This window comes from Portunus trituberculatus, chromosome 21, assembly GCF_017591435.1.
Source record: "Portunus trituberculatus isolate SZX2019 chromosome 21, ASM1759143v1, whole genome shotgun sequence".
NCBI lineage: Eukaryota > Metazoa > Arthropoda > Malacostraca > Decapoda > Portunidae > Portunus > Portunus trituberculatus.
In genome coordinates, this window is record NC_059275.1 from 1,777,562 (window position 1) to 1,792,338 (window position 14,777).

The 14,777-nt window shown below is 41.2% G+C and overlaps 1 protein-coding gene across 1 annotated transcript in view; it reads left to right on the plus strand.

Moving 5' to 3' along the window:
• Positions 1 to 14,777, plus strand: part of LOC123507259 (glutamate receptor ionotropic, kainate 2-like) — a 273,210-nt gene that overhangs the window by 238,125 nt on the left and 20,308 nt on the right. The window contains exons 16-18 of the mRNA XM_045260021.1: positions 1,109 to 1,188; positions 13,111 to 13,206; positions 14,205 to 14,334. Coding sequence (XP_045115956.1) covers positions 1,109 to 1,188; positions 13,111 to 13,206; positions 14,205 to 14,334 — 306 coding nt within the window. The remainder of the gene's footprint in view (positions 1 to 1,108; positions 1,189 to 13,110; positions 13,207 to 14,204; positions 14,335 to 14,777) is intronic.

Genomic DNA, 14,777 nt, shown 5'->3' on the forward strand with positions numbered 1-14,777 from the left:
GTGTGTGTGTGTGTGTGTGTGTGTGTGTGTGTGTGTGTGTGTGTGTGTGTGTGTGTGTGTGTGTAAGTTATAGGTACACCACATAGTTCACATATATAAAAAAAAAAAAAAATGTCGAATGCACGCAGATAAAACAGAAAGGAAAAGTAGGGAGTCAAAACAGGCGAGTAATAAACACACGGGTAATTACACACTCATTCCCTTTTACTTTACTTTTTCTCACTTTTTCACACTTCTTTTTTCTACTTGTGTTTACTTATCATCTATGTTTTTCTATTTGTCTTTACTTATCATCTACTTAACTCTTCAAACATAAACATCTACTTCTCTCTACTTCAATCTCTGCAGTATCTTCCTTTACGAATTATAAAACTTTTCCCTTTACTAACCTTCAAAAATTTCCTGTCCTCTATTTTGACCGTCTTCATCTGCTATCACCTCTACTTTATCGACTTTATTTTATTTGACTTTATTTCAGCTTCCAATAACACTTCCAATCTTGTAGCATCGAGATACCCTGGAAACTTTTATATTTTATCAACTTTTTCCAATCCTCCTCCTTCGAATCCTTTCTCAAATCTATTTAACAACCTCCAATCTCTTTAAACAACACCAGAGGAAAGACATCACCTCTCCTTCCTTTACTTCCACTTCCAATCTTGTATCATTGAGTTGATCTGGACACCTGTACCATACTTATCCAATATTTCTCCTCCTAATCCTTTCTCTGACCTCTTGAACATGCTCCAATGCTCCAACCCACTTTAAGCAAGACCAAAATACAGAGGAAAAGATATCAAGACGCTTAAGGTACCTCTCATCTTATACTTTTCTAATTCTCTTGCTATCTTTTCATCTAAACCTCTTTAATTTACCCTAATCTCTTCAGGCAACACTAAACCCACCAAGAAAGGCAATCGAGGCACCCTTAGAAACCTGTGCACCTCATATTCACCTCCAACAGATTTTTTTTTTTTATCCTCCAACTCGTAATCCTTTTCCTGACCTCTTAAAACACATTCCAGAACTCTTAATCAATAAAAAGACGAAAAAATTACCAGTACACCCATGAGAACCTGGAGGCTCACCTTCCTCTATATGATTTCAGAGAGCGCGGAGGACCTGGCCAAGCAGAATGAGATCGAGTATGGTACGTTAGAGGGCGGCTCCACCATGGCCTTCTTCAGGGTGAGTAAAGAAAGGCGTATCTTGGAGGAGGAAGGAGAAACAATGTGTCGAGATGTTTGGGAGGAAAATTTGAGAGAAAGAGAGAGAGAGAGAGAGAGAGAGAGAGAGAGAGAGAGAGAGAGAGAGAGAGAGAGAGAGAGAGAGAGAGAGAGAGAGAGAGAGAGAGAGAGAGAGAGAGAGAGAGAGAGAGAGAGAGAGAGAGAGAGAGAGAGAGAGAGAGAGAGAGAGAGAGAGAGAGAGAGAGAGAGAGAGAGAGAGAGAGAGAGAGAGAGAGAGAGAGAGAGAGAGAGAGAGAGAGAGAGAGAGAGAGAGAGAGAGAGAGAGAGAGAGAGAGAGAGAGAGAGAGAGAGAGAGAGAGAGAGAGAGAGAGAGAGAGAGAGAGAGAGAGAGAGAGAGAGAGAGAGAGAGAGAGAGAGAGAGAGAGAGAGAGAGAGAGAGAGAGAGAGAGAGAGAGAGAGAGAGAGAGAGAGAGAGAGAGAGAGAGAGAGAGAGAGAGAGAGAGAGAGAGAGAGAGAGAGAGAGAGAGAGAGAGAGAGAGAGAGAGAGAGAGAGAGAGAGAGTAGCAAAAGAGGCAGAATCAAGAATAACGACAGGAATGAAAGATGGATTGAAGAGGAAGAGGTCGAATGGAAGAAAGGAAGAGGGAGGGAGAAAGCTAAAGAGAGGGACAGAAGGGAAGGAGTAAGGATAGTAGGGGAGAGAGGAGGAGGAGGGAGATAGAGAAAAAAAAACAAGAAATAAATAAATGAAAACAAATAACAAGAGATTAATGATGAGTGTGTTGGGCTGCTATCAAAGTTTCGTTAAAAATCTGATGCATGTAATCTCTCTCTCTCTCTCTCTCTCTCTCTCTCTCTCTCTCTCTCTCTCTCTCTCTGGTAGGATCATCGAGATGCTTATCCTCCTCTCACTTCACAATTTCCATCCCTCTTCCATCTCTCCCTCCTTCTTCCTTCTTTCTCTTCCTCTTCCTCCTCTTCTTTTCACCTTTCCTTCCATTTTCTCTGCCACTCCCTCCTCTCTTCTTCCATTGCTTCCTGTCCTTCCCTCCTCTTCCCCCTTCTTTTTTGCCTCTTCTTTTCTCCTGGATTTCTTTCTCCCTCTGTAGTTTGTCGCTGCTTCCCTCTCCCCTAAGCCGGTAACTGACTGGCCTTTGTCACATCTACCTTTGTTTTCATGACTACAACTGTAATCCAGGAACATTCTACTTTATTTCACCTTCTACTTGAGTATTATTATTATTATTATTATTATTATTATTATTATTGTTATTATTGTTTCTGTTGTTGTTGTTGCTTTTATATAAACCCTTCGTGCCTTCTGGCTTGTTCAGTGCGTGGAGGAAGGTGATTTTTACAATGCAGTTTTCCCCGCTTGTGGCTGAAGAGTTAGACTGTTGAGGGGCAAAGCACGAGGTGGTGGTGGTGGTGGTGGTGGTGGTGGTGTCAGTAGTTGAGCACCTTCGTCTCACTTGATTAATAGTAGTGGTGGAGTTAGTGAGTAGGTGGTGGTGGTGGTGGAGTTAGTGAGTTGGTGGTGGTGGAGGAGTGAGTTGGTGGTGGTGGTGGAGTTAGTGAGTTGGTGGTGGTGGTGGTGGAGTTAGTGGATTGGTGGTGGTGGTGGTATAAGTAGTTGAGCACCTTCGTCTCCCTTGACTAGTGGTTGTGGTGGTGGTGGTGGTGGTGGTAGGAGGTGGTGAAGTAAGTAGTGGAGTACGCGGCGGTCTGAACACCCTCGCCTGCCGTGAGTGGTGGGCGCCATTGTGCAGGAGAGGCAGTGCCCCGCTGGCTAAGTGGGCCTGACTGGTATCCTGCAGTCTCGTAAAAACAACTGTTATTCGCACCGTTGTCGTAAATCTCGGCTCTTTTGTGGGAGATGTTCGGCCCAGGGAGTTTTTTGGCTTGCCGGAAATTTGTGAGGCGAAGGAGGATTGGCGTGGCAAGACTGCTGCGGTGTTTCCTGGAACTATTGCTGTGCCTCGTTAGTATGATAATTACATGTTCCGTATTAACTTTTACTGAAGCCTTCATTCCTAAGTGCAATGATGATAAAGTGCTTCATTTTACTCTACATTGTGGCGCCTTTGTTAGTTATCATCATCAACGTGTTTCGCATTAGTCTTCATTTTGACGCCTTGACTTCACACCATATTCATCATAACGTGTTTCGTATTACTCTTCATTAAGACGCCTCGACTCCCTAGCATAATCATTACAACGGGCTTCATATTACTGTCCATTACTGAATCCATGAAATTTACATTGCTTGGTTTGAAATGACAAGTGGGAGAAGTTGTAGGGCAGATATTGCAGCAGCTGATCTATCATCTTTACTCTGGCCATGCACTCCCTTCCTAAACCAGACATTCAATTAATAAAGGTCTTAAAGCCATCAGTAAGCCTTCCCTCCCCGTAGCACACATCCCGTGGCTCTTGTGAACAATGCAAAGTTTCAATCTAGAAGCAAACAAACTCTCAACAGACTCTCTGCAGCACCCACCCACCGGAACCAGGTCGTGAGAAACTTTGTAGTAGTAGTTTTTTTTTTTTTTTTCAAGCGAGTTACACTTTTCTATTGCTTTGTGTCCGGTGGGGAAGGTCTTGTCCGAGATGCTGGTGATGTGTTGAGGGGTGTCAGGCATTCACTGTTCCCTAAGGCTATGTAGAAAAGGTTACAATGCTTCTGTGACCTCAGTAGCAAACCCAACACGATGAGGGGACTAGAAAAACGTACGAAGAGCAAAAATAAACGACTTTCTCTTCCTCCCTTAAAAAACAATGAACTGCTTCGCTTTGTTCCCAATTTCTCTTTTCTTAGTTGCAGTTATGCTTTCTCTTCAACCTTCTTCTTTCTCTTCCTTTTATTGTTTCTACTTTTTCCTTTTTTACATCCTTTTTTATTGTAGTTTTCGACTTTTCTTCGATCATTTTCCTCCCTATTTTTCATTCTCATTGTTGTTTTCCTTTTCGTCGTCCTTTATCTCTTTCTCCCTTTCTTCCGTCATCGGCATCACCCTTTTACTCTCCACACCTACATCCCTTCAACCACTCCTTTTCTTCCTTCTACACTTACCCTTCACTTCTTCATCCTTACTCCTTTCTCCTCCACCGCTTCTCCTCCTCTTCCATCACAAGAAAGGAAATAAAAAAAATTATCACCTAAGCTGGATTGATGAAGACTGAAATCTGAAAATATATTAATCTTTTCGCTTTGTTACGTCGATGAATACAAAGATACGATGCGAGGGAGACAGATGCAGGGATGAAGGGAAGGGAGGGGAAGAGAGAAGAGGTTGAGGGAGGATAAGGGGTGGAAAAGGGAAAGTAGAAAGGGGAAACGAAGGGGAGAGGGATGAAAGGAATGGGAGATAAAGGAGAGGAAGGAAGGAATACAATTTTTCGGGGGAAGGTTGTTGTATTTTTATCTCTCCTCTCTCTCTCTCTCTCTCTCTCTCTCTCTCTGTTTTAATGCCATGCTTTTGTTTCTCTGTTTGTCTGGAATTCTCGATCCATTTGTTCTTTTGTTTCGCGTATGTCTTTTTTCCCTCTGCCTGCTTCCCTCTTCCTGTTACTGCCGCCCGTGTCATGCATACGCTCACTTTTATTCACTCGGTACGAAAAACATGCTCTATTTATACTCTTGCTTTATAATGGAAAACGCCTCTCTCTCTCTTCATCTCTCTCTCTCTCTCTCTCTCTCTCTCTCTCTCTCTCTCTCTCTCTCTCTCTCTCTCTCTCTCTCTCTCTCTCTCTCTCTCTCTCTCTCTCTCTCTCTCTCTCTCTCTCTCTCTCTCTCTCTCTCTCTCTCTCTCTCTCTCTCTCTCTCTCTCTCTCTCTCTCTCTCTCTCTCTCTCTCTCTCTCTCTCTCTCTGTCCGCCATGAAAACTCGATATAATGCTAAATGCTACACACAAACACAAAAGATAAAGAAATAATTACAAAAATCAAATCAGCCTTTCCATCTCTCATCGAAATCCAAATATCAAAAAGAAATTAAAAAAGCATAAATATTCGATTTTAAGAGTAATTTCAGAAACTCAGAAGAAAAAGGAGTTACATTGAACAGAACCATCACACAGGCAGGACACTCTTCTCACCACACATCCTTACTTAACCCCTTCAGTACTGGGACACATTTTTACCTTCAGATTTGTGTACGATTAGACCATTCTATTGACATTAGGAGGGGTCTATGGGGGTCAGAAGATTAATGGTCACAAACTTAATTTTAATCCCCTTTCTCACCACACATCCTTACTTAACCCCTTCAGTACTGGGACACACTTTTACCTTCAGATTTGTGTACGATTAGACCATTCTATTGACATTGGGAATGGTCTATGGGGGTCAGAGGATTAATGGTCACAGTTTTAACTATTTCAATCCCCCCACTTGAGTTTCCGAAGCTGTATAAAAACACCAAATAGTAACCACAATGAATATGGAAACGCGTCGCAGTATTGAAGGGGTTACGAGAAATTGGAATTATAAAAGCACAACACAGTCCACAAATAACAGAGTAAAAACTAAACAACTCGACATAAAGCAACGAAAAAGATGTAAAACGCAATCGTCACAATCAAATCACTCTTTTCGAATTACAAATAAAAAAAAACAGCATTCCATAAACAATTAAGTGAAAAAAGAACATAAAGCAAAAAAAAAAGAGAAAGAAAATAAAGAAAGCATCGTCACAATTTTTTTTTTTTTTCATTAAGAAGAAAAGTCCAAATATAAAGTGAAAAAAATGAAGACAAGTGAACGAAAAACAATGGAAAAAAACTATAACAGAAAAAAAACCAGTCACAATCTAATCAATCTTTTCAAATAACAAATAAAAACGTAGTGGAAAAAAAGCTAAAAAGAATTTACGTTGAAACTCCGAATTACAAATAAAAACAGTTAAGAAAAAGGAAAAAATAGAAAATAACTCGCCTTAATACTTCAAACCACAAATTTAAAAAAAAAAAAAGAAAAAGAAAAAAAGACAATGAACACCTCACATTAAAACAACGAAGGAAAAAAACTTAGAAATTTGAACATCACTCTTCCCAAATCACACACACACAAAATAAAAAATATCCCAAAAAATTAAGAAAAACTAAAAAAAAAAATCGCCTAAGAACTCCAAATAAAAAATAAAAACACACGGTAGAAAATATAGAAAAATTTTGAAAAACACTAGAAAAAAAAAGTTGCTTTAATTTAAACTTAAAATTAATGAAAAGAAACATTCCAAAAAAATTCTAAATAATAAAAAACTCGCCTTAGAATTCCAAATCACATATAAAATCACGCGGTAGAAAAAAATGGGAAAAAAAAACACTAGAAAAAAAAACTCGTCTTAAAACACCAAATGACAAATAAAAGCAGTAAAAAGAAAAGAAAAGAAAATGAAAAATACTACAAACTTACCCTGAAAAAACAAAAAAAAAATCACTTAAAAAAAAACATTAGATCGTAACTCAGTCCTACTTTCCAAAATCATAAGTAAAAACATACAGTAAGAAAAATAAAGAAAAAAATGAATAAAATCACCTTAAAACAACGTAGAAAAACAATACTCTGATTTATCTTTCCAAAATCACAAATAAAAACATACAATTCAAACACAAAGCAAGAAAAAAAAACACTAAAATAAACTTGGCTTAAAACTCCAAGTCACAAAATAAACACAGTAGAAAAATCAAGAGAAACACTGAAAATTAACCCTTTCAGTACCATAACGCTTTTTTCCTATTGATTCTTCCTAATTCTTCTTATTATTTGGCGATTTTATACACCTTCAGAAACTCATGTGGGGATCAAAATAGTGAGGACTCTACCCATTAACCTTCTCCCCTCCATAGACCCTTCCTAATGTCAATAAAATATAATAACTTAAAAAAAAAACTCGCCTTAAAAACTCCTAGTCACCAACAAAAACATGATAAAAAATAAAGAAAAAAAAACACGCGTTAAAACTCCAAGTCACAAAATAAACACAGTAGAGAAAAAGAAAGACACTGAAAATTAACCCCTTCAGTACCATAACGCTTTTTTCATATTGATTCTTATTATTTGGCGATTTTATGCAGCTTCAGAAACTCATGTGGGGATCAAAATAGTGAGAACTCTACCCATTAACCTTCTCCCCTCCATAGACCCTTCCTAATGTCAATAAAATATAATAACTTAAAAAAAAAACTCGCCTTAAAAACTCCTAGTCACCAACAAAAACATGATAAAAAATAAAGAAAAAAAAACACGCCTTAAAACTCCACGTCACAAAATAAACACAGTAGAAAAATAAAGAGACACTGAAAATTAACCCCTTCAGTACCATAACGCTTTTTTCATATTGATTCTTATTATTTGGCGATTTTATACAGCTTCAGAAACTCATGTGGGAATCAAAATAGTGAGGACTCTACCCATTAACCTTCTCCCCTCCATAGACCCTTCCTAATGTCAATAAAATTTAACCATACACAAAACTCAATGTAAAAACAAAGTGTCACAGTACTAAAGGGGTAAAAAACAACGAAAAAACACTTTAAATACCTCATCATCACAACTCAATCACTCTTTCAACCCTTTTCCCTCATTACCCACCCCGCGTGTCAACATCCCGGGGCGGCATAATGAGTCTGATAAGTAATTAATCGCGCGCTGATCACCTGTGCAACACTCCACTGCCCGCCACTCGTCACCGCCTCGCCTCACTTCACCTGTAAAGTGGCGGCGGGGGTGGTAGGGAGACGGCAGGTGTTACGGCGTCTTAATCACGGTGGGGGGTGTGAATCAGTAGAGAGAGAGAGAGAGAGAGAGAGAGAGAGAGAGAGAGAGAGAGAGAGAGAGAGAGAGAGAGAGAGAGAGAGAGAGAGAGAGAGAGAGAGAGAGAGAGAGAGAGAGAGAGAGAGAGAGAGAGAGAGAGAGAGAGAGAGAGAGAGAGAGAGAGAGAGAGAGAGAGAGAGAGAGAGAGAGAGAGAGAGAGAGAGAGAGAGAGAGAGAGAGAGAGAGAGAGAGAGAGAGAGAGAGAGAGAGAGAGAGAGAGAGAGAGAGAGAGAGAGAGAGAGAGAGAGAGAGAGAGAGAGAGAGAGAGAGAGAGAGAGAGAGAGAGAGAGAGAGAGAGAGAGAGAGAGAGAGAGAGAGAGAGAGAGAGAGAGAGAGAGAGAGAGAGACAACAGCACAGCGTGAGGAGATACAAACAAGCACTTATTGTCTAACTGTTACAACAAAATCTATATGATATCAACCTTTAACCTTTCCTTTGACCACTTGGCTTTGGAATTTCCTTATCATTTATTTTTCTAATGAAGAGAGTGAAGATGTAAATTCATTCCTATTTTTAACACCTTCAGTACTGGGACACATTTTTTACCTTGAGTTTTCGGTGATTAGAGAGAGAGAGAGAGAGAGAGAGAGAGAGAGAGAGAGAGAGAGAGAGAGAGAGAGAGAGAGAGAGAGAGAGAGAGAGAGAGAGAGAGAGAGAGAGAGAGTGAGAGAGAGGGGGAAAGAGAGAAGGAGAGGAAGAAGAGAAGGAGAGGAAGATAAGGAGAGGAAGAAAGAGAAAGGAAGAAAGAAAGCTAGAAAAGAAAAAGAAAGAAAAAAGAAAGAAAAGAAAGAAAACAGAGAGAAAGAGAGAAAGAGAGAGAGCGAGAGCGAGCGAGAGAGAGAGAGAGAGAGAGAGAGAGAGAGAGAGAGAGAGAGAGAGAGAGAGAGAGAGACAACAGCACAGCGTGAGGAGATACAAACAAGCACTTATTGTCTAACTTTTACAACAAAATCTATATGATATCAACCTTTAACCTTTCCTTTGACCACTTGGCTTTGGAATTTCCTTATCATTTATTTTTCTAATGAAGAGAGTGAAGATGTAAATTCATTCCTATTTTTAACACCTTCAGTACTGGGACACATTTTTTACCTTGAGTTTTCGGTGATTAGACCATTTCATTGACATTAGGAAGGGTCAATGGAGGTCAAAATATTAATGGCCAGAAACTTCACTATTTTAATCCTCCACATGAGTTTCTGAAGCCGTGTAAAATCACCCAATATGAGGCAAAATGAGTAAGGAAACACGTCATGGTACTGAAGGGGTGAAGCAGACTCTTGTAGCGTGCATGGAGGATAATACAATGTGACCAGAGAGTGTCCAGAGTTACCGACACATTGCAGCATAGTATTGTTACCCTGTGTGGTGCGGCGGAGGGAAGGAAGCTGGTTGAGTCTGTCCCTTTACTTCCAGCTGCCTCTCGCCTCTCAGCTGATCGAAGACTATATATAGACCATGTGTGTGTGTGTGTGTGTGTGTGTGTGTGTGTGTGTGTGTGTGTGTGTGTGTCTGTCAAAATGTGGGTTGTAGTATGGAGTGTCTCATTATATATGCTAGAGAGAGAGAGAGAGAGAGAGAGAGAGAGAGAGAGAGAGAGAGAGAGAGAGAGAGAGAGAGAGAGAGAGAGAGAGAGAGAGAGAGAGAGAGAGAGAGAGAGAGAGAGAGAGAGAGAGAGAGAGAGAGAGAGAGAGAGAGAGAGAGAGAGAGAGAGAGAGAGAGAGAGAGAGAGAGAGAGAGAGAGAGAGAGAGAGAGAGAGAGAGAGAAAGAGAGCGCTTTGAGGAGGTGCGGGTCGCTAATTAAATTTGATAATATTCGTGTGTTGGAAAGAGAGCGAGAACGAGAGAGAGAGAGAGAGAGAGAGAGAGAGAGAGAGAGAGAGAGAGAGAGAGAGAGAGAAAAAAAAAATACCCGTCCTGTCCTGTTCAAACTTGTAGGCGGGACACAAACTTTTTATGACAGCACGTGCAGGAAAATGTCCATCACCCCATTGAAAAATAACCCAATGATCTAAAAGAAATGAAATGATTTATCAGTAGGCAGGCAGACTGAGTATAAGAGGACTGGAGGGAGGGAGGGAGGGAGAGGAGCCTATAGAGAGAGGTAGAGAGTATGAGGATTGAGAGGAAACTAGAGCAAGGAAGGAGAGAGTGAAAAGAATGTGAAAGAAGGAAGAGAATAGGAGGGAGAGGGAAGGAGGAAGGGAGGGGAAGATGAATGCATAGAGAGAGAGTGGGAAGGAAAGAATGGAGAGTATGGGAAGGAAAAAGAAAACGAGGGAGTATAGGAAAGAAAGAAGAAGGGAGAGAGAGAGAGAGAGAGAGAGAGAGAGAGAGAGAGAGAGAGAGAGAGAGAGAGAGAGAGAGAGAGAGAGAGAGAGAGAGAGAGAGAGAGAGAATAGTAGAGACGGAGAGAGTATGGAGAGGGGAAAAAGGAGAAGAGTATGGGAAGGGGAAAAAAGAGAATACAGAAAAGAAGGAAGGGAGGATGATAAAAAAGAAGGAAGAATATATTACGGAGAGTGAAGGAAGGAAGGAAAGAAAGCTGAAGGTCTAATAGAACGATAGAAAGAGAGAGAATATGAGAAAGGAGAGAGCAAAAAGTATGGAAAAGAAAGAAGAGAATGAAAAAAATGAGACAGTATAGAAAGGAGGAAAGGAGGGAGGTATGAAGATAAGAAGTAGGAAAGATAAGATGGTGACAAAGGAGGAATGGAGAGAAGGAGAACAGAGGGAGAGAAGGGTAGTGTTGATGTAATATTTAATCAGTTTAGTTGGTCTTTCTCTAGTTAAATGTTTTGTCTGTTTCTTAATTGGGTAGTTTGTTGATCGCCTACTTAGTTTGTTACCTAGTTTTTTTCAGTACGTTATTAGTAACATGAAGTAATATGAAATGAAAACAATCTCTGTCTCTATTTTTTTTTCTCTCAATTCATTTTTCTTTCCACATTTTCTCCTCCCATGGCAATATGTCTACACACACACAGCCTTCCTCAATCATTCCTCTCCTCAACGTATCCTCCCTCTTTCCCTCCATTCATCATTCATTCTTTCCCTTTCCTCTCTTTACAAACAATGCCTTAGCTAGTATATAGTCTTCCTTTTCTCCCTACCGTCCATTCTTTCTCTCCCTCTAATGCCTCTCAATCACATAATCACTGTCTCCGCCCCAGCTGTCCTTACATCACCTCCAGGCCTCCCTACCTTCCTCCTCTCCTTATTTCTACTGCCGTTCTCTCCCTCAGTTCTTTTACACCTTGTATTAATTAAGAAAGTCACTGATGCCTCACGGTCTAGAAAAACGTAAGCGCCTACACACACACACACACACACACACACACACACACACACACACACACACACACACACACACACACACACACACACACACACACACACACACACACACACACACACACACACACACACACACACACAGTTCTCCCTTTCTGTCTTCCTGGTTCTTGTTTTCCCGTGTCTTCTATGTGGGATTTTTTTCTATTTTCTTTTATCATTTATCATCTTAATTCTTTCATTTTTACTTTCTCTCTCTCTCTCTCTCTCTCTCTCTCTCTCTCTCTCTCTCTCTCTCTCTCTCTCTCTAATTATCCCTCCCTTTAGTGGCCTAACAACTCCATCAAGGCAACAGTAGTCACACAAACGAGGCATTTGCACACATTTTCCCCCGCACCGACATGGAAAATCGTACCCAAGAGAAAATAGGAGTAAAAAAAGTAATAAAAGAAATTAAAAAGAAAGAGTATACGTGTAATTAATATCACAGTGGCCCCCCTCCCTCCCTTACAAATCGTTCTCTACCATACGTGCTAAAAAGTTGGTAGCGAGTTTGTGAATATATCCCCCGCGTCGTGACCAGCAGCGGGTGAAGAGGAGGGAAGGGATGGGACCAGTAGCGAGGGAACGGAAAGGGAAGGGGTAAAGAAGGTGTTGTAGTAATATATGGGAATAAAAAGAGATGAGTAAAGGGAGAAAAGTGTAGTGAAGTCCTTTGTAAATATTCTTTATATGCAGCTTGCTTGTATATGACGGAGGAGGAGGAGGAGGAGGTAAGAGAATGAAGAAGAAGAGGAGGAAAAGGGAGAAAGAAGGGAAGAAATAAATGATGAATAAGATAGAAGAGGACTAATAGGAATAATAAATCATAAATATAAATAAAACAAACAAAAAATCATGAATGAGGAAAAAGAAGAAGAGGAGGAGGAAGAGGAGGAGGAAGGAGGAGGAGGAGGAGGAGGAGTTGAAGAAAAAAAAAAGATGAGGAAGAGGATAAAAAAGACCAGGAGCAGATGACTATTTTAGGCCAATATACATATAATCGCATTAAATATTTCCATAAACCAATTAGAGCCACATTATTGTACGAATGTTACCAACGCACACGCACACACACACACACACACACACACACACACACACACACACACACACACACACACACTGAAATAAACACCAAATCACACGAGGCAAAGAAATAAATATTGAAATAGATCATCTTAACCGATTCATATTCATTTAGATGACTATTTGGTGATTTTATGCACCTTCTGAATCTCATGTGGGGTGATTAAAATAGCGATTAAAATAGCGAAGACTGTGGCCATTTACCTTCTGACACTCATAGACCCTTCCTTATGTCAGTAAAATGTTCTAATCGTGCACAAATCTCAAGGTAAAAATATGTCCTAGTATTGAAGGGTAAAAACAGCCATAGTGAAACGTGGAACGTAAACACCGTAGACTTTTTCCCATTTTCACCAAATTCATTTCTCATTTCCATGGGTATTTTTAGGTATTCTGAATGTGTGTGTGTGTGTGTGTGTGTGTGTGTGTGTGTGTGTGTGTGTGTGTGTGTGTGTGTGTGTGTGTGTGTGTGTGTGTGTGTGTGTGTTTATACTAGTTGGTTTCTGCAGCTTCTCTTACTTTCTTCTGTACTAACAATCCCATCACCTGCTCTCTCCTCTCCCTCTCCATCTCCCTCTCCCTCTTCCTCTCCCTCTTCCTCTCTCTTTCTCTCTCTAGCCATCCTGTAGTACTGTCTTTTAAATCAGCCATAAACGTTCACACAGCGACTCTTTCCCACCTCAGGACTCCAAGATCGAGACGTACCAGAACATGTGGCGCTATATGGAAAGCAAGCGACCCTCTGTGTTCGTGTCCACCATCGAGGAGGGCGTGGACAGGGTGAGTATACACACACACACACACACACACACACACACACACACACACACTCGGTAGCTCAGTGGTTAGAGCGCAGGCTTCACAAGCCAGAGGACCGGGGTTCGATTCCCAGGCCGGGTGGAGATATTTGGGTGTGTCTCCTTTCACGTGTAGCCCCTGTTCACCTAGCAGTGAGTAGGTACGGGATGTAAATCGAGGAATTGTGACCTTGTTGTCCCGGTGTGTGGTGTGTGCCTGGTCTCAGACCTATCCGAAGATCGGAAATAATGAGCTCTGAGCTCGTTCCGTAGGCTAACGTCTGGCTGTCTCGTCAGAGACTGCAGCAGATCAAACAGTGAAACAAACACACACACACACACACACACACACACACACACACACCCATGACAAATTGAAAATACATAAATTAATAAATAAATAGATAGATGAATAGTTGTATATTATTGAAACCATGAAAATTAATGGCCATTACACACGGAAATTAAAATATAAAAAAAAGAATAAACAAACAATGATGCATATTAATAAAACTAAGGAAATCAATACACGCAAAGCTATCAGGGAAAATAAATAACGAAATCTAACTTAGTGAATAAAACACAGCAGTAAAATATAAATAGACAGTTAAATAAAAAAGATAAATGAACGAATAAGCAAATAGTAATAATATCATCTAACAAAAACAGAACAAAAAGAAAAGAGGAGAAATTGAATCATGCCAACCACAAAAAATCACCAACACCCACCACCACCACCACTACAACCACCAACACCACCAACACCACCACCACCACCACCATCAACACGACCACCACAACCATCATCACCACCACAACCACCACCATCAACACGACTACCACAACCACTACCACCATCAACACTACCACCACAACCACCACCACCACAACCACATCCACCACAACCACATTCACCACCACCACAACCACCACCACCACCACCACCCCCACGACCTTCCCCCTCTCTCTCTCCCGCTGCAGGTGCTGAAGGGGAACTACGCCTTCCTGATGGAGTCCACGATGCTGGACTACACCATCCAGAGAAACTGCAACCTGACCCAAGTGGGCGGCCTTCTCAACTCCAACTCCTACGGGATAGCCACGCCCATTGGTGAGTGTTAAGGGGGTAGAAGGAGAGGGAGAGAGGTAGAGAGGGGGAGGAATACGGATGAGGGAGATGGAGGAAGGCGACGGGAGGGAAGGGAAGGGAAAGGATGGAGGGGACGGGAAGGAAGAGAAGAGAAGGGAGAGAGAGAGGAAGGGAAGAGAAGGAAGGAAGGAAGAAGGAGGAAGGGAAGGAAGGAAGGGAGAGAGAGAGAGAGAGAGAGAGAGAGAGAGAGAGAGAGAGAGAGAGAGAGAGAGAGAGAGAGAGAGAGAGAGAGAGAGAGAGAGAGAGAGAGAGAGAGAGAGAGAGAGAGAGAGAGAGAGAGAGAGAGAAAGTTGAGAGTAAGGAAGAGAGATGGTGAGAGGGAGAGAGGAGGAGGGAGGGAAGGAGGGAAGGCCAGACGAGAGTTGGAAGGGGAAGAGAAGGAGGGAAGGGTAAAGGAGAGGAGA